This window comes from Panthera onca, chromosome D2, assembly GCF_046562875.1.
Source record: "Panthera onca isolate mPanOnc1 chromosome D2, mPanOnc1 haplotype 2, whole genome shotgun sequence".
Taxonomy (NCBI): domain Eukaryota; kingdom Metazoa; phylum Chordata; class Mammalia; order Carnivora; family Felidae; genus Panthera; species Panthera onca.
The window spans coordinates 14,763,914-14,787,644 of record NC_138349.1 but is presented as its reverse complement, the minus strand read 5'-3'; the positions used below and the strand labels follow the sequence as shown (position 1 = coordinate 14,787,644).

General features: G+C 35.8%; 1 protein-coding gene across 3 annotated transcripts in view; it reads left to right on the top strand.

Moving 5' to 3' along the window:
- CCDC172 (coiled-coil domain containing 172) overlaps positions 1 to 22,307 on the top strand; it is a 71,973-nt gene extending 49,666 nt beyond the window's left edge. Inside the window, exons 8-12 of one of the 3 annotated variants that reach the window (XR_009612833.3) lie at positions 7,254 to 7,341; positions 8,176 to 8,241; positions 16,207 to 16,296; positions 17,475 to 17,555; positions 20,335 to 22,307. Coding sequence is in view for 1 of the 3 variants with exons in the window: in XM_060641396.3 (XP_060497379.1) it covers positions 7,254 to 7,341; positions 8,176 to 8,211 (124 nt within the window). In the remaining 2 variants the exon portion in view is untranslated. Of the gene's footprint in view, positions 1 to 7,253; positions 7,342 to 8,175; positions 8,242 to 16,206; positions 16,297 to 17,474; positions 18,343 to 20,334 lie in introns of those variants that run through there. The other 2 variants (XR_009612832.3, XM_060641396.3) reach the window with 2 other exon arrangements.
- Positions 22,308 to 23,731: the final 1,424 nt, after the last annotated feature.

The window sequence follows — 23,731 nt, the reverse complement described above, 5'->3', positions numbered from 1 at the left end:
GAAGGAAAACAGATTTTTTTTTTCCATTTTCACATGTTACTTTTACGAATAACCCCTTTTGGCATGGGGGTAAGGAAGGTGATAGAAAGTATGTGGTTAAAGAAGATGCCTAATTCAGCTCGCCCAGGATTTGCAATAATAGCCGCTGGCAGGACCCCACTCTCTTTTACCTCCTTCTCAACAGATCTCTCTGGTTCAGACTGACACACCTGTGAAGGTTCGTAACTGTCTGCTTGTGGCCTGGACTGAAGAAAGGATGATTAGGACACCAAAACCCTGATTTCACACATTCAACTTTGAAGCCTAGTTGCAGAAATAAATTGTACGTGAGAGAGGATGACCTACATGTCTTAAAAAATAGTATGTGTTTAAGTGGCACTAAAATAATTTTCATATGAGTTAATATACAGAAGGAATACTAAGACAGTCAAGCCAAGGAAACACTAGCAAAAAGTAGATAGAACTACTGTCTGTGAACTCTGGTGTCTGTGAACACCAGAACTCTGGTGTGATCAAGGAAACCAAAAAAGTGTAAGATTAATAGACTTAGCATGTAAGATTTAAAATTTCATGTGTCAAAAAAGTCAGCATCATGGGATGATAAACTGGGAGAAATTTATAGTCATTATGATAAACAACAGATAACAGCTTACCAAATAATCAGCTGATGAAAAATCAGAAAACACTAAAGTCGATAGTTTTATTCATGTATTTATCCAACAAACATGCATAGAATGCATACTTTGTCTCATACACTATACAAGTTAGTAGGGATAACAGGGCAAATAAGTCAAATAGTAATGCAGTTATACTGCTTACCAATTAAATGCAAATTGAAACCAGTAAATACAATTTTCCTATCAAATTTTGAAAGCCATTCTTAAATGACCATACCAAAATTGACAAGAGTATGGTATGGAGATAATACATTGCTGTGGCAGTATTCATTGCATATGTTTGGAATGCAATTTTATGTACATAAAATCAATCATTGTAAGCACTTAAAAATATCTATGCCATTTAATCTAAGAGTCCACCTCTGAGCTCTGTCTTAAGGAAAACAATTCTAAGTACAGAAGAAACTTTATGTACAAAGGTGTGCATAGAAATGTTATTTATAGTAGAAAAACGTAGAAAACAACTTATAAATGAATGATTAAGTTAACTCTGATGTAGCCACTTGGATCGCTACATATTTTTCTTATATGGTATGAACTGGCATGTGTAATTAACTGGGGGAAATGTAAGTAATAACATTGAGCAAAAGAAAAAACTAGGAAGTAAGTGTACATAGTCCCTATTATAGGGAAACAAAAGACCGTGACGAAATATACCTAAATTTTAGTGTCGTTTGAGTTTGTGTACTAGGACTTTGGGTGAAGTTTTTCCTTCTTTCCACTTAAATAGTACTTATGTACAGTCCTATAGCTTAAAAGAGTGTTCTTCCAGTAAAGGCTTTTCTTTAGCACTCAGAAGTAACAAAAAAATTGGAATGGCGCAGGAAATCATAAAAATACATGGAACATAAGTTTTGCAAAGCTAACTAGCAATATTGGCCCATCCTTGTCATCATTTGATGATTCAGAGAAAGCTGACAATAACCAATGCAAACTGCCCTTAGTTATTGTGCAGCAGGTGAAGGAAGTCCTTCTTGACTCCTATAGGCAATCAGTCTATGCACTGAAGCATGAGATCTGCTTACCATTATATGGCTTTGGCTAGCTGCAAATGTATTAATATTCATACCATTATTATCTAGCCTCTTTTAAAGCTAGCAACAGCAATTTTTTCTTCAAGTACAGATCTAAATTCTACAGCTTGATTATATGCTGAATAGTGAAATACTTCCTATAATTTGCTCTAACTGCCCTCCTTAATTTCAGTAGTCTCTCATTTTTATTGTTAGCTAACTGAAAGGGAAAGTGGTCACTGCCCAGTGCTGATGGGCATAAACAGTCTTAGGCAACCTGCGGTCCGTTTGAACTGAAAAGAGGAAGGAGCAGGTATGGATGGGATGATGGGAAGAAAGATCTCTACTATTTTAGTTGAAAAGATAAATATATTCAAATGAGGTCTGAAGTACATTTTAGAGCAGCCTCCACAGTACATTGTAACTCTCCATTCAGTTTTCCACTTTTTAAAAATATTCATTATAAGGCTTTTATGCTTGTGTAAACATCTAATGCTCAAAAATTAATAACTTGCTCTATCTTTCCTATGTAAGCATTCCTTCAGGATTCCTATTTACTATTAAATTCATAGAAGTTCACAGAACACATTGAACTTCACATATATAGGGTATTGTTTCCTTTTCCATCCCTACAATTATGTTTTTCTTCCCTAACTATGTGTAAGTTCTGAAGTATAATAATATAATAGGCGCCTGTGAACTAAACTAGACCTTGCATTTAGCCATGGCTCCTCCTTTATTCCATACCCTTCCTTACTCCACATGTAATTGTGGTCCTACACTGTGTTTCATTTCCTTGTGTGTGTGTGTGTGTGTGTGTGTGTGTGTGTGTGTGTGTGTGAGATATGGCATTTAGTCCATTTTCTTATATATAATTTTCTTTGTTACCTTATGATTTATTTAAATGTATGCCATACATTTATATATATGTCTGCATATTGTTTATTTTTGTTTATATTTGAGTTATGTAAAAATGGTATGATACTGTTTTTATTCAACTTAGTTTCTAAAACTCACCTATGTTGTTGAGTGTAGATATGTGAATATATCACAACTTTCTTTTCTCTTTTTTTTGTTTTTTAATATTTTATCTATTTTTGGTAGAGAGAGACAGAGCACAAGTGGGGGAGGGGCAGAGAGAGAAGGAGACACAGAATCCGAAGCAGGCTCCAGGCTCCGAGCTGTCAACACAGAGCCTGATGCGGGGCTCAGACTCACAAACTCAAGACCATGACAGCCGAAGTCAGACGCTTAACCGACTGAGCCACCCAGGCGCCACTCTTTTCTCTTTTCAGTGCACATTTGGGTTGCTTCCAGTTTTTGTTTTCACTGGCAGTGCTCAGGTGATCATCCTGGTGCACACGCGTAAGAGTTAAAGTTTTACTCCTGGCAGAACTGCTGCATATAAGGCACACGAATGTTGAACTTTACATGATAACAACAAACTATTTTTCCAAAGTGATTAAACTCGTTTATATTTCCATTAGCACGTGATAAAATTTCCCACTGATCTCCAACTTCTTCAATATTTTCAGACTTACTAACTTTTGCCAATCTCAGGGGACGTAAGATGGTATTTTGTGGTCTTGATCTGCATTGCCCTACCATCTATGTGATTGAGCTTCTTTTCATGTTAATAGACCATGTGTTTTCTTTTCTGTAAAATGTTCCATACTTATTTTGCTACTGGGTTTTTGAGTATTTGTCTTTTACTGGTTTCTAGAAGATTTTTATTTTTATATTTTTTAATAGTTTTGGATTTTGTCTATTACAGATTGAAGATATCTTCTCCCAACTTATGAAGCTTTTTGTTTTTGCTTTGTGTTTTGGAGTTCTTTATATTGTTGTGCTTTACTGGAATTCCTACTTTTGCTGTGGTTTAAATTATCAGTCATTTTTTGTTGCAGTTAGCATTTTTGTGTCTTGTTCTAGAACTCTTCCCCCATCTAAGATCGCAAGGATATTGTCCTATATTTTTTCTAACAATTTGTAAGGTTTGCCTTTCACATTTAAGTGTTTAGTTTATATGAAATTGATTTTATGTGTATAACAAGATCCATTTTTATTTTTTTTTGCACACGGATAACCACTTGTCCCAGCAACATTTATTGAATGGTTTCTTCTTCCTCTAGTGATCTACAGTGTCACATCTTTTATTAAAAATAATAAAATAACGTGGATATATTTCATATTATACTTTCTCTTCTGTTTCATTGGTCACTTTGTTGATTTCTGCGTAAGACTGTGTTAATTACTACTAAATGCATACTATTCCATTTTAACTATTTAATTACTTGATAAGGAGTCATGATACAAGGTATGACACCCCCTTTGTCTCTTTCGGTCTTCATCAGGAGCATGTTGGCTATACTTGGCTGTTTACTTTTTATGTACATTTCTTTTTTTTAATGCTTTTATTTTATTATTTATTTTGAGAGAGTGTGCATGTGTGAGCGGGAGAGGGGTAAAGAGAGAGAAAGACAAAGAATTCCAACCAGGCTCTGTGCTGAGAGTGTGGGGCCTGACATAGGGCTTCTCCCCAGGAACCTTGAGATCATGACCTGAGCTGAAATCAAGAGTAGGATGCAACGGGGCTCCTAGGTGGTTCATTCGATTAAGTGTCCCATTGGCTCAGGTCATGATGATCGCAGTTCCTGAGATCGAGCCTTGCCTTGTGTGGGATTTCCTCTCTCTCTCTCTCTCTCTCTCTCTCCCTCCCTCCCTCCCTCCCTCCCTCCTCCCCTGCTTGCCCATTTTCTCTCAAAATAAATAAAAAACTTAAAAAAAAAAGAGTAGGACATTTAACAGACTGAGCCACCCAGCCCAGGTGTCCTTATATACAGTTCTGAATCAACTTATCATATCCATGAAAATCTGTGGTGATTTTGGCTATAGTTGTACTTACTATCATAGTTACTTTTGAGAGACTTTATGTCTTTATTAAACTGAGACTTCCTGTCTATGAACTTAGGATACCTCAATTTGTTTTTCTAATATATTTTAATAAAACTTTAGAATTTTCTGTTTGTCGATCTTGCACATCATTGGTAAGTTTTAATTTTAGGTACCTTGCAGTGTTGGACGCTGTTGAAAATGGTGGTTTTAATTTAAGTGACATGTTCTAATTGTTTATTGCTTGTGCACGGAAATATAACAGATTTTTGTATTTTGACTTTATGACTGCTATCTTTGCTAAGCTCTGTTTCTTAAGAGAATTATTTTAGAAGATTTAAAGCACGTACAAAGGTAAAAAAGAAAAATATAATGAATCTTATGCACTGATCACTCAACTTTAACAGTTATCAATTTATGGCCAGTCATGTTTCATCTATGTCTCCACTTGTTTTTCTTCTGTATTACTTGAAGCAAATCATGTACATCATATCATTATTATATATTTATCTTAGTATGTCTCTTAAGAAATAACTTTTAAAAACCATGGAGTCCATTATTACACATAAAATAATTAATAGCAATTGAACAAATAATAATTAACTGATATCAAATATCTAGTCAGTATTCACACTTACAATTTATAGGTGTCAGTTTTTTGTTTGTCTGTATTATGTTCCAGATAAGGTCTACATATGACAGTGACCTGATGTCTTTTAAATCTCTTTTAATCTTGAAGCTCCCCTATTTTCTTTTATTTTTTAAACTTGTAATTTATTTGTTGAGGAAATTAAGATTTAAACACATTTTTCAACATTTATTTATTTTTGAGAGATAGAGACAGAGCATGGGTGGGGGAGGGTCAGAGAGAGAGGCAGACACAGAATCTGAAGCAGGCTCCAGGCTCTGAGATGTCAGAGCCTGATGTGGGGCTTGAACCCATGAGCTGTGAGATCATGACCTGAGCTGAAGTCAGATGCTTATCCGACTGAGCCACCCAGGCACCCTAAGGAAATTACATTTTTTATCCTGTAGAGTTTCCCACAATTTGGATGTAGTTGATTATGTTCCCATTGTATGGTTAAATATATTTGTTTGACCTAATATATTTTTTGGAAATTGGTAATTGGATCTAAAAGCTTGAGCAAATTTAGGTTGAAATTTTTTGGCAAAGCTATAGCATAGATGGAATGTTTTTCCATCAGAAGGCCTTGTGCCTCTTGTTTTTTGAGTGTTAGTGGCCATCAATGTTCAGTTTCTCCAGACTTTCTAATTCCGCCCCCCACCCCACCCCCAACGGCCTAGACTAAATTATGCTTCAGAAGCAAACAACCTCAGTGATGTGCAGTGAGTGTTTATTTCTCAATCACACTACATGTTCATTGGGAGTTAGCCACACTTCTCCTCATCTTCATTCTGCAACCAAATATGAAGAAGCAGCCCCTATGGCGTATGGTCATAATCTTTGTCAATACTTGTTGCTTGTTTTACATTTTAGCTATTCTGATGTGTGTCGAGCATTTCATTGTGTTTTTCTTTTCTGTTTCTTTGATAACTAACAAAGTTGAGCACATTTTGTGGATAATCTGGTAGAGGTGTGTGTATGGGGGTGTGTGTGTGTGTGTGCGCGCTTGTATGCCCATTTTCCATTGTGTTGTCTTTTTCTTATTGACTTGTACTTCTTCATATATTATGGATATACTCTATTATTTATTGTGTCTTCTAACTTTTACTTGCCTTCTTGGACGCTGGGTGATCTCTGATTTTGAGCTCATGGTTTCCTCTTAATCTGTGGGAGGCCTATAGGTCTAAATATGTTCAACTTTCCTTCCAAGGGGATTTTCTTTTGCTTCTCCTAGCGTACAGGGAATGCCACTGGCCTAGGACCCCTTCAGACTTTCCTTAAGGGTTGGAGCTCAGCAGAGGTTCGAGCTGATCTATTCTCTGCACCTTGGGGCTGGCCCAACTGGCTTAGGTTTGTGAGATCAGGATTGCTCTTGGTATCCGCCCTTAGGTTGGCCTCACCTGCCCGGCTGCCCTTGCTCTCTACCTCTCCAACTGCCATTCATGGCTTTTGCTTATGTTTTTCTTTTTGGAAGTCTGTAATGCTAGAAATAGAAGACTTTTCACTATTTTTTACATGAAATACAGACATAAAATATTTTTTTAATTTCAGAATATTCTAAGGATTAAAGACTTAACTGGAAGAAAGAAGTATTGCTTTCTTACTCTAAAATTAAAATATATTCTAATTACATATGTGTACTATAAAGTTAATGTTTAATTTTAGTGCAAGAAGAAATCTCAGAGGTCAATTTTTTCTGTAATTAAAATTTTTCAGGTTAGGTTCGGAGAGGCGAAATGAGTTAGCCAAGTTATTCAGCTTGTTAGTGGCCAGGACTAATACAGAGCTCTTCAGACAGTACTATATTTTTCCCACTAAACTGCGATGCTCTTTTAACTAACTAAAATTGCCTATTGTGCATTTAGTCTGCTTTTTTCTTTATGGAAGCTTTTTTTTCTTCTGCAAATTTTATATAGTCTTTAGAGAATTAAAATTTCTTTCCAAACTCTTTAGTGTTAAACTCAAATATGCCACTATCCATATAACCAAAACTTGCTGTAAAAGTTTATTGCTGAACTCATAGAGTGAATTTTTCCTTTAAAACAGACTTAAGAAAGAATTAGAACTTTGTAAGGAAGACGACATGCAAAGTGCTTATGAAGCTCTCCAAACAGAAATAGAATTTCTGGAGTTGGTAAGCCACCAAGTGATTCTTTAACGTCTGTCCAGTATTATTGTACCCATTGGCGAGAATGGGCTTGCCGGGAGACATATCATCAATCTAGTGGTTTGCCCTTCACATGGATTTTCACTAGATACAAAAATTAAAACTGCACCAACGAACCAGGCTAAAGTCAGGATCTAAGTCAGTGAAGTCTTTTGAGTTCCTGGAGAGTTAGGTGCTACATAAAGCAAGTTCTCTTCAAAGCGAATACATACAATTTCAAACTAAGTTTCAAAAAAATTCAAACCTGACCTCACAACATTCCCTTGACTGAAACAGTTGTTAGAGGATTAATGCACTGAAGGATTTTAACTATCATAATGCTTAAAAGCTTTTTGTTTTTGATAGGCACAAATTATACTTTTATTATATTTGATCTTAAAACTTTTTTATTACAGATTTTTATGATCTCAAGAACTTTGGATTCAATTATTGGAAACTTATTTTCGGATTGTGTGGGAGCACTTTAAATTGCTTTTAACCTCTTTGGTTGTTTATAAAATGAATGCAGTATTTGCCATGCTCTATTTTAATGGAAGACATATATAGCTAGCTTTAGAATATGTTAAAATGTCATTTTAATTTATTACATTACATTTTGTTTCATATTTATTTTCTGTAAACATTTCTTTTAAAAGTGTTCCAATAGCTTATGTTAAGATTTAAATTTTTTATGAAAATTTTCAAAAATAAAATTGAGAAAAGCCCATTTATTGTTGTGCTAAATTTACATGAACTTTATGGAATTCCTTCAATAAGAATTTCATTTTTCCTCATGAAAAATTATCATATTTTTCTTTTCAGACATTGGCACAGAAAGATCTTCGGGAAAACAAATAACTTGTGGAGAATTGACCAAAGCTATCCAAGGTTTGATCAAAGCACCTTAAAATCAAATCCTGTGACAGATACACAAACAGTGCCCATTATAACAGATTTTTGTGGAAAACATGAGGTTCTGAATGTTCAAAGTTGTTGATATCTAGAATTGGCATATTAGCGTTTTTAAAATGTAATGTCTTGTTACTTGCTGGAACTTTAAAGCTTCTTATGGGATTTGATTTTGTTTCTAAAGGAAGAAAAAGGGACAGGTGGATATTGTGCTCTCCGCTTCTTATCTCTCCTGACCCTTAAGCTGATCTGTACTTTGTGATGTTCATTCTTTATTGCAGTTTACCTCGGGTCTGGTTAAACACCGGTGGGGAGAAACGATCAGATTATTGATCCCATTTTGTCGGTGCCATTTCCCCTAACAAAGATGCTCACTTTCATTTTAATCCTTCTCTAATCTTTAAAATGTCTGTTGACAGAAGTCTTCTGAGGCCTTTCATCTGCAAAAGCCAGTTTTCTCCCCTTTTCTCTAGATATTTTTGTAGAGTTAAGTCTGGGGCTCCCGCGGCCATTTCCCAGCGTTTTGTGCCTGCTGTCCTCTTCCCAGTGCCGGTGTTGGTTAGAATGAAGTAAGTCATCCACCTGGGGAGGTGCATGATCTCCTTATGGCCATCAGGATTCATTTCGCTGGTGGACTGAAACATCGCAACTAAAACTCACGTTTGGATCAAACGTGGTATTTCCACCAAATTTGCAGCAACACATAGCTTCCTACAGTTAGCAATCCTGCCTAGGAAGGTGTATTTTTCACTAGTTTCTAAAAAAAAGTGGATGGAAATTGCCCAACGATGCCCTAAACTGTGGTGAATCAGGGAGGGGAACAAAACCTATTTGGGGATATATTGCAAAGTTCGGAGTGCAAATGTTAGAATCATGTTTTCTTTTGCGGCTGTAGTTGAATTAGTTTAACATCAAATATGAGATGTTTACAGATGTCTTCTATCTACCGACAGTGAGGTGGGCTAGTTTCAGGGCAAGTCCTATTTTGGTATAGTTTTCTGTGTATGTTGTTTTGTACTCTTATTTTTTTTAATTAGTAAAGTTAAAATTCTCCTTTGAGATGTGTAGCAGTTGCCATCTGTTTAAGTAATTTGCATTTTCAGAAGTGATTTCTTATTTTGATTCCTTAAATAGTTGATAGTAAATTATTTTTGCTTAAGAAGAAAAAAATTAATGGTACCAGGGAGTTGCTTCCTATTTTATATGCAAATATAAAGCGGAAAATGGTTATTGGGATTAGTCGTGACTTCAGTTTTGTCTTATTTTAGTCCATTTATCTATCTAAATTCTAAGTCTCATGAATATCTACTTATTAAATGTGTATTCTATTATTAATATGCAGATTGAGCTTACACATAAAGCCTCTTACACTTACCAATAATTTTTGTTCGTTATTGGTTTTGTAGCTAAATATTAATGTAAACTACAGATATGCCACTTATTTGCATAACTAACATGCAATGACATATACGCAGAATAAACTCTTACTGATACAACTATCTTTTCATATGTGTATCATCCAGAATGTCAAGATTAAATATTCACTAATGGAATCAGGATTCATATGAACTGAATCTGAGAAAAAATGGAAGATGCAGTATTTTCATTATTTCAGAATGCTTAAAATGCATATTTTAAGATTTAAGGTAATTTTCAAACAATCAAATGAATATTTTAGTGTTACATGTTAGAGTAATTCAAAGCACTACCCATGTGATTCCAGACAAAATAACTGGGACTTCTAGAATCAATGTAATCAAAGGAAGAGTTTTACCAAACAAAGGAAATACAACAATCAATAGAAATCACAGTGTACTAAACTGAACTGTACTGCCAAAGTAAAATATCAGTAGTAGATTTGGTCAGTTTTTAGTTTTTTTAAGAGTTAGTATTCATAAACCTCGTAAGTAGGATAAATAACTGAAATTTCTGGGTAAACATGTGTCTCAGACTGACTTTAATTATTCTGGAAGCAAGACTTTGGCTATACAGAAAGGCAGTTTTTAAATGAATGCTCATTCATTAAGTGAATTCACTAAATTTTCCTTGTACTGATGTATAACCAAAGCTCAAATTAACCCAGAGTAACAGTGATCCTGCTCCAAGGTTCTGGGCACGCCACCATAGTTCTTTACTGTGACAGAAGTTCTTCCAGAAGCAACTTTTTCATTCTCAGCTCTCTGTTGGGGATAATACGAGGATGTATAGATACTTTGCTGCATATTTTTCCTGCTGATTAATGGCACTATTTGGCTAGGGGAAAAACGGCAACAAAATTATAGTATGTGGAGCGTGACCACTAGACTAGAAATTCCTTTCTTCCTTCCCTGGCCTAATTATTGAAACAGAAGGAAAAAAATCAAAGAAAAGGAAAAGCTTTAAGGTATGGAGAGTCAAGAAGATTTCTATACTACTCATTGTTTTATCAATAACAGTGTTTTCTCTTATAAGAGAAACAAAAATTGAGGAGTACTTTGTCTGCTTGTCTTTTTCTCCTTGAACCTTGAAAAACTATGATGAGATGGTTAAAAGTCCTAAATAAGGTTCAAGTCATAGAATTATGATGAACTGCAATCTAGAAATGTCTTAAAACAGAGGCAATTGGGATTGGTAATTTATTGTAGAGTGGATATTATACTGTGAGAAAATCTACTGAGTCTCTTACCAGAAGGGTAATTCAGCTGGCTGGTTGCAGATGGACGGATAGCGGGCACTGAACAGGCCCTGTTCTAAGCTTACACGGAGGACAAAGTCCCTTTCTATTTCATACCAATCAATCATACATAACTGTGTCACATTATTATGAATAAGTCATTTATTTGCAGCCCAGAAAACAGTAGCAGTGCGGTGACATGATTAGAAATAAATATGATATGATTTTTAATCCTGGGTGTACAAGGGTAAGGTGTTCTGTCATTCAAATATTTATTTCTAGCATAACATTTGAAATTTGGAGTTGTCCAACGTTCTAAAAAATATATTAATATTTGAAACAGATTTTGTTGAGGTCAACTTCTGTGTTTCTTCATGACTCTTCTCTCCTTTGTCATCCTGAAAAACTGAAATGAAGCAAATGCATTTGCCTTTCGGAGTCTAGTTCAGAGCATTTTCTGTCAAGGGAATTTTTTTCAGGATGTGAACTAAAAAAATGAAAAATTTTTTTTGTCATTAGCCTGAAGCAGGGATTAAGTCTTGGAGTTTTGTGGCCCTTTTATCTTAAGACAACAGATTTTTTTTTTTTGATGGAAGAAAGGGGAAGATGAAGTTGTATTTGAAAATGTCAGAGGTAGGAGTGTATAGTTACTTGCATTTGTGCTTTCTAAACATTATATTTTCAAGTTAAGTAAATTTCTGCTTGGCCAACTAATGATCTAATTATCATGCCGGCAAAGAAACTTTTTTTTTTTAAGTTCATTTACTGACATTTGACCAAATAATATGGAGATGACACTGACTGATGTATGAAGGAAATAATGTAATAATTCTCCCTGTTCTATAAGGGAGTCTCGGGATTTCATTTGTTTATTTGTTGTTGTTCATTATACTGAGGGTCATGTTCATTAAACATGAGGAAACATTTTGCAGGGTAATGCTAGTTGTAAGGACATACTTACTTTGATTGGAGGAAGAAAAAGGAAGCATTACAGAGAAAGCCATGACTGACGGTAAAATGCTCTCTCCTTGCTGCTGCTGTGAAAAGTATCAAGAGCAAAGCTGTCAGAACTGAAAGCTTATTTAAACAACTGCTTTTGATACATAGCACATTTAAAAGACCTTTATGAAATTGACAGCACCAGAATTCAAATGTCTAGGAAAATAAAGAGTAAGTAAAAATGTGAAATTAATAACAATGACTGGTATAAGTAGCTGTGCAAAACAAGGCCCACAGAGTGGGAGAGAAATGATTTTATTTCTCTCTTACAACCAGAAAAGCTATACTACTCTATTAATTCTAAGTTAATTATTTTCATACTTGTAATAAATTGTCATTTTAATTAGTTGGTAAATAAAATCTTGTTAAAATAAAATCCTCTTAATCTACATTTAATAGATGCAAATATAATTACTAATGAATATTTCTGGATATGGCTTTGTGATTGCTGAGAGAAAGTATTTGCAAATTCAAACCACCATTACATGGTGTGGTTGTTGACAGTTTTTGTGGACTTTACACAAGAAAGCTTCTGGTTGGGAATGGGTGACATGGGAGTAATCCTGAGGTCAGTGCAATGTCAGCTCTAGAATCTATTGCCAATTAAAATTTGTAAAATATCAATGTTATATTTATAGAAATAATTTTATCCAATAAAATCAAATCTCTTTATTGAGATTCTAGTTGGAAACTAAACATATATCCCAGTTTTTGCAGGAGGAACTGAGATTTTGATTGATAATCTGATTTGTGTGAGGTCACAGAGGGCAGTGGGCCTCTTTATTTACATTTTAATTGCTTGGGCTTCAGTACCAACAGCCTTAAAAATACACTGCTTTTGAAAATTTGCTTATAATAAAATCTTACACAACAGGTAAATATTAGAATATAAGAGAAATTTGAGAATCCCTTAAAACACCTTTTTGGACCAGAAAACATCGATCAGAATCTGTGAATCTAAATCATTAGCTAAGACTATCTTTTACACTCCATGAATAGAAAAGGGCAAATCAGTATAAAACAGACTCAATTCAAGTATTACTGAAAATTTACCTCCCGGATATCGCTTGAAATTAATACCTATTCATCCCACTTTATTATACTTTCTACAGATGTATTTTTTTCAGTGCTACCCTGTGGTCATTGATAATTTAAGGTGATAACCTAAGGGATGGCATCTTCTTAAAATATCAAATAATAAGTGTTATATTCATGTTTCAGTACTTGCTAAGGCAGGATTGTGAACTAACAGAAAAACTTCCAAAAAGAGCAACATATTAAAGAATTTCTGATTAGCCTGAAATTAGCGCTCTTGTTCATTTCTTTCTGTTCCCCTTCTATTCTCCCATCCAGCCATCCCAACTCCTGGCAACCTCTCAGAACTCGTATCACGCCACTCTCCTCCTTGAACATTCCTCTCCAGACACACTGGGTTTTTTGCTTCCCAGATAGGCCAGGCTCACTCTGGCCTTGGGATCATTTCAGGAACTGTTTCTCTTGCCTGGGATGCTCCTCCTCCTGATCTCTTTATGGTTTTCTGCTCTGTCATTCTGGTGTCAACTAAAATGTCACCTCCTCAAAGAAGCCCTCCTTTAAACAGTCGATCTAAAGTAGTCACATGTTCACATTCAAGTTTAATGCTCTTCATACTACTTGTCATTTCTGATATCTTTCTTGTGTTTTTTTTTCTTTCCTGTTTCTAACCACTGAAACACAAGTTCCATGAGGGCAGGGGTATTACTTATACGTCATTTTTTCTTCTCAAAGCCTGGAACAGTGTTGGCATTTAGGAAGTGTTCAATAAATGTATGTGAAAATATGGCTCCTTAATTAACGTGTTCGTGTAACCCATATTTATTAATTGAGAATTTGAACATAAATTATTGATTCTCTAGTTAAAGAAATTAGATTCATTTATTGTTGATTCTTTCCTGGCTGATAGATTCTTACTCTATGCTCTCATTTTTTACTCTTTCTGAGCTTATGTTTACTTAGCTAAAAATTGGCAGTAATAATGTTTGCTAATTTCAGAACCTATCTTTGTAGAACAACCAATAAAAGCGTTGAAAAGAAACTCGAAGAAAATAATGATTCCATATCCCATCATGGAAAAAGTTTGTAGGTCTCTAAGTGTTTACTTACAGCTTTCTATTATCAAGCTGTTGATTGGCAAGTAATGGCTTTGAATGCCTACTTTCCACCAGCTACTAGAATAGGAAGTGAAAATTGTAAGTTGCTTGCAAGCTATGAATGTGCATTAGAATAGCTTAAAAGCATTATTTCTCCATGGTAATAGAAAATTTTGAAATGCACTTGCTTCTGACTGTGATTTACTCGCTCTTTCTGGTCTGAAATACAATGTTTAAGCAATCTTGGTTTTATGCAGCACCACATTTAGAAAAATGTATGAGTGCCATCTGCTGGATTTCTTTGGTACTGCCTTGAACAAGATGAGCTAAAAATGGAGGAAATTTGGGAATGACAAATCCTTATAAACAAGTGATTCTTCCTTTCTCCTTTCTTTCCTTCCTTTATTCCCTCCTTCCCCCATTTATGTAGATATAGATTTTAAATCTCTATCCATAATTTTCATTTGTTCCATATATAATTTTCAAATACGTATTTGATACTAATTTTCAAATCAGTATGACATGTATCTTACAGAAAATATAAAGTTTAAGGGCTGTAATAGTGAAATTTTAGTAATACTACTATTTCTACTTTTGCTAACATTAAAAGAACCTAACTTATTTAATCAAGACATCTTCTTTATTTTTGAATTAAAAAATATAAAACTTGTGCTGTGACACCGCATGAAAAGTTAGTGTAAAATTAAATTGATTGTTTATATAACTTCTGAGTTTGTTAACGTTTGTTATTTAGTGTTGATCTTTAATCTTCAAAGATTCACTCATGAATTGGTGGACCACCAAATGAAGTGCAGTCATTCTGTTTAAGATCTTTGGCAATTGACCTGCCCATCACCTTTATCACCAGATATGTGTTTTCTTTCAAGCTTTACTTTAAAATTCCTGTCTCCTTGTCATTGAACATCTACAGAATTCATGTTGTTTCAGGAGTTAAGTGATTGAAATCGTTTGTAGCACAGTTCTGTTGACGAAGGGAAATTGGGGTGAATCTCTGTTGACTCCAAGAATGTCCTAGTTGTTGAATATTTGACAGCATTTCATATGACCAGTCCACCAGCAGGCCTGTTGTTTCTGTCTTCAAAATATTTATAGAATCTGGGGAGCTCTTGCCATCACAACATGGCTACCACCCTGACGTAGTCTCCCCGATAACCTGCCATTCCTTTCTGCTTTTTCTCTTAGTGCTTATCCTATTATTCTTATTAGTTATAAATTCTGTCGTATTCAGTCTTCCAGACTAGAATACATATGCTTCATTAAGTTAGAGATTTTTGTGTCTTTCACTGCTGTCTCCCCAGTGCCCAGAACAGTGCCTGACACATAGTATGTACTCAAATAGCTTATTTCTTAAATAAATGGATTTAGTGTGAGTGATTTTCCTCGTCTCACATTATAAATCATTTAGTAGAGATACATTCTTGGCGCTGCTGTTAGCTCAAAATTACAATGTCCAAGAAAATATAATCTCTATCGTTTACATGCATGCAGACTATCACTACATTTTAAGGTGAAAAATTAGCACCTACTACACAAGAGATCATGATAATTGTAGTATGGGACCAAAGGTGACGAAGATGCGGTCTTTTTGCTTACAGAACTTACACTTCTTCCTGAGAATTGTTGTTGTCAAGTGACAAAACAACTCAGACTCAGAGCTGCTAGATTTACTCTTCAGTTAAATAGGAGATGGATTTAGTTGTGTTGCATTTTGCTTTATTTTCTGAGGGGCCTGGGTTAAACTTGGCAGAGATTCTTGAAGAGTTCGGTGAATTTCCTGATCCGTGAACACTTGACTTGTGTGTGGATTGGCGTTAGAATCCGAATTCAGAATTCCATTTTTGATCTCTCATGCTAGGTGGTTTATATAAACCATCTCTGCTCTTCACCACTATCTTGGAAGATGGTGATGTCGGTGATTGCTTTATAGCCAAGAAACCAGAGGTTGAAAGCCTGAGAAAATTACCAAGATAATGCAGTGACAGTTTCCAGGCACATTTGAACCCAGGACTACCTAAATTCAATGCTCTCTAATAAGTGCTATCTTTCCCAATTCATAAAACGTAGCCTGGGTTTAGAAATGCAACAAAGAGATGTTTTGTTTTGTTTTGTTTTGTTTTGTTTTGTTTTGTTATGTTTTCGTAGATGCAGAGAGAAGTTAACCAGGTACCAGGGCTGTTTAAACTGCCTCTTCTCCAATGGTGGCCACTGCTTCCTCCTTCCCAGCAAGTGGAGGTAATTGGAATAAGAATATTCATTCCTTTCAGATATTGCCCAAGTGTTTCTTTCTCTGCCACGTGTCTCCTTATACCATCAGGCAAATCAAGCATGCCCTCTCTGCCCCACTGAACCTTTGCTAAATGCACATTATAGTACTATCTAGCAGTGGTATAATTATTAGTCTCCTCTGGATTGTGAACTATATGAGGGCAAGAATTTTCATTTATGTTTGCATTTCGAACTCATATCAAAGTGCCTTGCACATTGCAGGTACCCAGTAGGTGTGGAAGACTTCATGCATATGATTAATTTGCACTTCACATACTTAACGGGTTGATTAAGTTTTATAGATTGGCTTGAAACCTAATCATCTTCAGTACTCTTGGTGAAAGGAGGTGAATGGGAAGATTTGAACAACGCACTTCTCCTGAAACTAATGTTACACTGTATGTTGACTAACTGGAATTGAAATACAAACTTGAAACAAAATAAAAAACAACCTACTTAATATTAACTTTTGAATAGGTACCTACAATTCTTTCTTTCTCAAATTCTTGTTCTGGTGATTTCCCCCACCCCCAAATTCAAATTTGCTCTCAGTACAACCAATTACCATTGGCCATTCACATTCACAGCTTGATACTGTTAAAAAGGAAGTTGGGAATACTCACCAGTATGGGAACACTTTAGAAGGAATGGAGGAAGCATCTAGAAAAACATAGCTGATGACAGACGACTAGAATTAAAGAATTAAGAACTACATATAAACCAGCAGAGGAAGTTCTTCTTAGGGAAGGGTGTTTGGTTACTCCATTCTGCAAGTGAAGAAAGAAGCAGATTTGGCTACGCTACAGCGATATTATGCAATGATGATGATGTACTAAACAGGCTACAAATACATGTTTAATTCAGTTCTGATTTCTGTTTTCATAAAACCTCATTAATTGAGTTTAACTGGGAATACATTTATTTGAAACTGAAAAATAGAGTCAATTTTTGTTGTAACAAAAAAGTGATCGTTTTATTTTTGCTGTGCAAAACTTGAGGGTCTACTGGCTTGCTTTAAAGAATAAGGGAAGACTCACAATGAGTTTACATGCATTGGCTGATCAGATGTATTAGTTTCCCACTGCTGCTGTGACAATTACCACTAATTTAGTGGCTTAAAACAACACACATTTGTTATCTTACAGTTCTGGAGGTCAGAAGTGTGACGTGGGCCTCACTGGACTGAAAGCGAGATGTCAGAGCTGCGTTCCTTCAGAGGCTCTAGGGTAGGATGTATAGAACGCTTGCCTTTTCTAGCTTCTGGGGGCCGCTTACATTCTGTGGCACATGACCCCTTCCTGCACCTTACTCCAGCCAGCCCAGTAAGCCACGTCCTTCTCACGTTGAGTCTCCCTGGTTTCCCTCTTCTGCCCTTCTCTTCAACTTACAAGGACCCTTGTGATTACGAGGCCCACCTGGACAGTCCGGGCTTGTCTCCCCATCTCGAGGTCAGCCAGTTTCTCTTTGCCACTTAACTCACCATATTCATAGATTTTGGAGATCAGGATGTGCACGTCTTTGGAAGGGGGCATTACTCTGCCTAGCACATCGATGAAATGTTTGTGCTCTCTAAAACAGGCTAAGCTGCCTTCTTACCTGTGTGGCACATTGTGTGTTCAGTTTCTTAGCAAGTCCTTTTAAATTGAATGAAAAATTCAATATTAGTTAATGGCATTTTACTTTTTATGATTCTGTGGCCCATCTTCTGGCCTGCAATAAAGTGAAAACATAATGTAGTTGAGTGATTTCCCCCCCTCCCAGGCAAGTGGGTCCTGTAGTTCAATAACAAAGACATTTCATGTGCAGTTCTACATTAGAATTTTTTCCTTTGTCTCCTTTTGTCCCAATTGTTAACATCTCTGTCTTTCTGAGTTTCTGCCAAATACATTTTAATAAATTTTTTTCTCTTATTTTTCACTTCCCTTGTTGCCCACTCTTATCTTGTTTATCTGTTTTACTGGATTACTTTCACGGATAATAAAAGAAGTTTGGTCCCCTTTTTAGATTGGAAAATGTGATCATTACCCCCAGTTTAATCTCTCTTCTCTGGTAAAAATCTTCATTTGGAGGACTCCCCAAAGAACATAAAACTTTGGGGTGACCTTTATATACTAAAGCAAAATTATCCACCCTCAGAGTACCCTTTGGAAAAACCACCTTGTTGGTTCAAATGTTTGGAATCTTTTTATTTAGAAAGACAGAAGATATTGCAAAGTAATGGTAAGTAAGTACTGGTAAATAATAAAAGTAATATTACTTTTATTACTTCTGTGTATTACTTCTCTGAGGGGTTATCTGTCCTTTTGATTTCCCTTGGCAGAAGTCTGTCTAGTGACTTGCCAGACATAACTATAATAATCTTGAATGAACCTGTTCTTGTGTATTATGCATAGAGCTATTAAATATATTATAACCGTCTTCAATTCAATTTAATGAGTATTTCTTGAAGTTTTGCTCCGATGGTGTATAGGTCACACCTACACAAAATAAGATGTGTTCCAAATCTGTAAAAAACTTAAATTCAAGTACACTGTGTTGCCTTACGAAATTCACTTGGGTTTTGTGTCCAAAGTAAATATTTGTATTTGCTTTTAACTCACTCAATTTCAAAATGGTCATGTGGTAGCTTTTGAATTAGACAGGCCTGCATTCCTCTTCTGGCTCTGCCCTGTCCTATGTGGCCTTGGGTTAGTTACGTAACCCTTTTGGAATTCAGTTACCTAACTGGTAATAAAAGAGTAAAATAATACCTATTGTGTGGGGTTGTTGTAAAGATTCTATGAGACAGAGCGTACAAAGGAGCTAGCATAATTCTGACCTTAGGAGCTAGCATAATTATGCTCAGTGAGTCATTTTAATTGTTCTTGGGCAGAAGACCATGTGGAACAGAGAGAGTACCTTAGCATGGTGTTAATGTTTTTAGTGTTGTTCTTTGTATGCAAAGATGAACCTTCTAGTCCAATCACGTTGATGTCTTGCTTTGAGACACCAGGATTTCTATGTGTGGCTTGTATCCCAGACCCATGACACATTTGGCTGTGGGAGAGGTGCAGTCTGAAGCTGTGAAGCAGATTTTCCCATGCAAACATAGTTTATAGCTTTTGCCAAGTCGGCAACAACTGAACTGACCAGCCTGGCAGAACTTTAGGGGATGGTTCAATCTGCTTTTGTTACGTCTATGTTCTGAAATACAATTAGTCTGGGAATATCATTTATTGGATACTAAAGAGTTATCTAACTTCCAGTTAAAGGCAGCAGATTAAACACAAACTTTAACCTAATGATTTTCTTTTAAAAGCATCAAAGGGCAAAGAGAAAATGATGGAGAAGAGCTGGTAGTGACACAATTTGGAAGCTGGAAGTAGATGGATGAGTGGGAAATGACTTAGCCAATGACTTAGCAAACTTGAGAAAGTAGATCCAGTTTCCAACACTGGTGAGAGAAAGGTGAAAACCGTCTTGATTTTCCCCTCAAGAATTCTCAAAACACTTGGAAATTGGCAATCTTATGTACCTTTATAAGGGGAGGGAGGTAAAGGTAGAACTGAAAAGAAAAGGGATTGGTTGGTTGAATGTGTATTTAAGAAACACTGAGACCCTTAGATCCTCTTTGCCATTCCAGCTAGGAACAGCCCCTCCCCAACTCTGGCAAAAGATCTTAGGCTTATTTTCTGGAAACTGTAAAACAGAAGGCCTCTGGACAGAGAGTACCAGGCGCTGTTGAGGATGGAGTATAATTACCGAAAACAGAGAGATTAAGAAAAGCTTACATTCTAAATGTTGTAAGTCCAACTCTTTAACTTAGGTCTTGTTTTGGACAATCAAATTTATATCCTTTAAAAGGGCCAGCCAATATTCTCCAAGGATGGTCCCAGGACTAGCAGCATCAGTATTATCTAGGAACGTGTTAGAAATGCAAATTTTAGGGCTCTCAGAAAAGCTATAGGTGGGGCCCAGCATTCTGTGTTTTAACAAGCCACCTATGTGATTCTGATATACATTCAGGTTTGAGAACCACACCACTCCAAGCAAAAGACTGGAATATCCTTCTCTGAGGAAGCTCAACAGAAAAGACTTACGGAAAGAAAGTTTTCAATGAAACAGTCCAGCCAGATCACTCTAGAGTGAAATTCACAGCTGACAAGTACCACCCATGTGTCCAGAAATTTTAAAACATTTTACAGCCTCCTTCTTAAATGGAATCAATCAATATCCACAAGACGTGCGTTTAACAAGAAGAGGACGTATCCAAACAAATAGGGGGAAAAGCAACTTGGAAGACAGTATGCGGGGAAGTGAAAACTTCAAAAATCCTTGATATCCTGAGATATGAGAAGATATTTGCCATTATAAGATGCAAATAAATGAAATTTAAAATGTTAGCAGAAGATTTTTAAAATAAAAGAGCTAAAAGGTAAAGTTGAGGAGATGTCCCAGAAAGTAGAGCATAAAAACAAAAAAAGAGGAAAACTAGGAGAGAAAGGTAAATTTTGAGAATCAGTTCATTTTGTTCAATATCTAAATAATAGGAGTTTGGAAAGAGAACAGAAAAAGCAGAGAAATTTTTCAAGAATTAAAGGACGTGAGTTTTTAGATTGAAAGAACCCATTAAGAGCCTAATGGAATCAATGCATAGACCTGCTGTCCAAATGGCATCATCACAAGATTTTAGAATATGAAAGACAAAAGTAAGATCCTGTGAACTTACAAAGTGAAAACTAGGTCACCTCTAAGGGATCAGGAGTCAGAATGCTTTGAACTTCTCAACAAGATTAGGATGACTGATCCAACAATTGGTTTACCAATTCACAAGAGAGGTAATGAGAATCTTATAGATAAGGAGACGATAACTCCCAGGATCAAAGCTGTGCATCAGGCTGGAGAGCAACCGACCTGAATGAGAATAGCCTCTAGAGAGGTGTTTCCAAAGTGGAATTTCTACGATACTTACATGTTGGAAATATTGAGAGGAACTTTAAACAACTGGAGTAGAGTTTTGGTCAGTGCTAAGTATATAGAAAACTCAGTAAATAAAATAAATCACAAGAATATTACTAACTCCAGAGAAAACAAAAAGGTGTGCAAGGAAGGATGAGTAATACCAATCATAATCCTACACAGCTTGTCTGTACATATTTTCATAATCATATCAGTGTAAACATTGACTATTGATCTAACTAAAGTATAACACAATGTTGAAAGGCTAGAGGTGGGAAGAAATGTGTTTGTGATGATGGTAGATGTTTTGTGGGAAAAAAGACTAAATTCATACCCTCCATGTAGAAAATCAGCAGATAATGCCAAAACTGGAAAAAAAAAAAGCATGTTATTTAGTGACATGAAAGCAAATTCAAAAATTAATAGCCACAGGGCCGCCTGGGTCACTTTGGCTCAGGTCACGATCTCAAGGTTCGTGAGTTCGAGCCCCACGTTGGGCTCTGTGCTGACAGCTCAGAGCCTGGAGCCTGTTTCAGATTCTGTGTCTCCCTCTCTCTCGCTGCTCCTCCTCTACTCATGCTCTCTCTCTGTGTGTCTCTCAAAAATAAATAAACATAAAAAAAATTAACAGCCAAAAAAGTTGAAGTTACTGCCTGGCAGCAGTAAAGGGGAGCAGGCAAGGAGAGATTGATAGTCTATGTTAATACAAATAATCTTTATAAAACTATTTTTTGGGAAGTTTGCTTTGTTTATGGACCATAACTCTAAACATGACATGCAAAGTAGATCTTTATTTTAATATAAATCAAATACGGTGACGTGCTAGTAAACCAGCTCTCTGAGAAGATGGGGGTGGGAGGAGCCCTGATTTGTAATGTGTTGTAAAGGCTACCACCATGGCCAATTTCAAGATAACAATAGCTTCACAGCTGGCTCACAAAGTTCCTAAAATACAACAATGGGCTCATGCAAGGCAGTATAAATCAGCTTATAATGACTTCAGTAAAAGTACATGTTTTTGTTTTTGTTTTTAAAGGAAAAAAGTCGGGGCGCCTGGGTGGCGCAGTCGGTTAAGCGTCCGACTTCAGCCAGGTCACGATCTCGCGGTCCGTGAGTTCGAGCCCCGCGTCAGGCTCTGGGCTGATGGCTCGGAGCCTGGAGCCTGTTTCAGATTCTGTGTCTCCCTCTCTCTCTGCCCCTCCCCCGTTCATGCTCTGTCTCTCTCTGTCCCAAAAATAAATAAAAAACGTTGAAAAAAAAAAAATTAAAAAAAAAAAAATAATAATAAAGGAAAAAAGTCCTCTCTGGCTTACGTGAAAAGCACACTGCTGCTGTGTGAAACAAGGCTCTCTCTATTTTTTTGCAGTTGTTTTTTCTTTAAATTTAAGTCACCGTTTGAGATGTAATTCATATACAATAAAATGCACAGATTTTGAGTGGAGTTTGATAAGTGTTTACCGATGGAAGCACCCATGTAATCTCTACACAAAGCAAGGGATAGAACAATTTCATTTATAGTTATTGACTGGATGGAATCAGTAATTTTAAGAGCTTTAATGGATAACTTACAGTCTATAGTAATCCACCACAGAATGTGCTTTATTTTTTTCCAGGTAAAAATGTAAAAACAGGCAAAAATTGGACTATTAAATGGAGAAGCGGTGAGATGATCAATCCTTTATTAATTAGGCTTTATATAATAAGTTTCTATCTTTGAAAGTTTTGTTTTAATGTACACTGGAACAAATTAAATATTTTAACTGGGAATCCATGAGGTCTCATTTATCAAGCTAATTTATAAATGCCAAAAACTTTCTTAGTTTTCATTTATTATTCACTATTATACATATATATATATATATATATATATATATATATATATATATATCTCACTATATAATATATAGATGTTAGAACATCTATACCCAGTATGGGATATTTTAGGCCATAGGGTACTATGACTAGAGGAAGTTTAGGCAAGGCTACAGTTAAAGTAAGGCATATCTATTTTTCCCTTATATTACATTTAGTTTCCATTATAGAGATCATGATGTTTAAAGTTAGTGGGATCTCCAGGTATAATTTTCAGCACCAGTATTAAGCCTATGAACTTCTGTCTACTAGAGCATTTTAGCAAATGCTGAAGTTAATTTAGAACCTGAGTTGCAGAGATACAAAAGCCAACCGGGCCCTTTTAATATTTTTTGTTACATAAATTCTTTAGTATATAAATTTTGGATTTCCAATTAAGAAAAAGAAAGGTGTGCCAGGCATAAGACTGTCTAAAACAGAACCATGTTTGAACTATGCTAGGAAAGAGAAATGAGGTTTTGTGTATATAGAAAAGTTACGATATTAAAGTTACACAAGACAAGTTGAGAAGATCTACTTCAGTAGATGTGTAATTCGATCATATAGGAAAGGTAGTGAAACTACGTCATCATAAGCTGGCAATGCTCTAGTC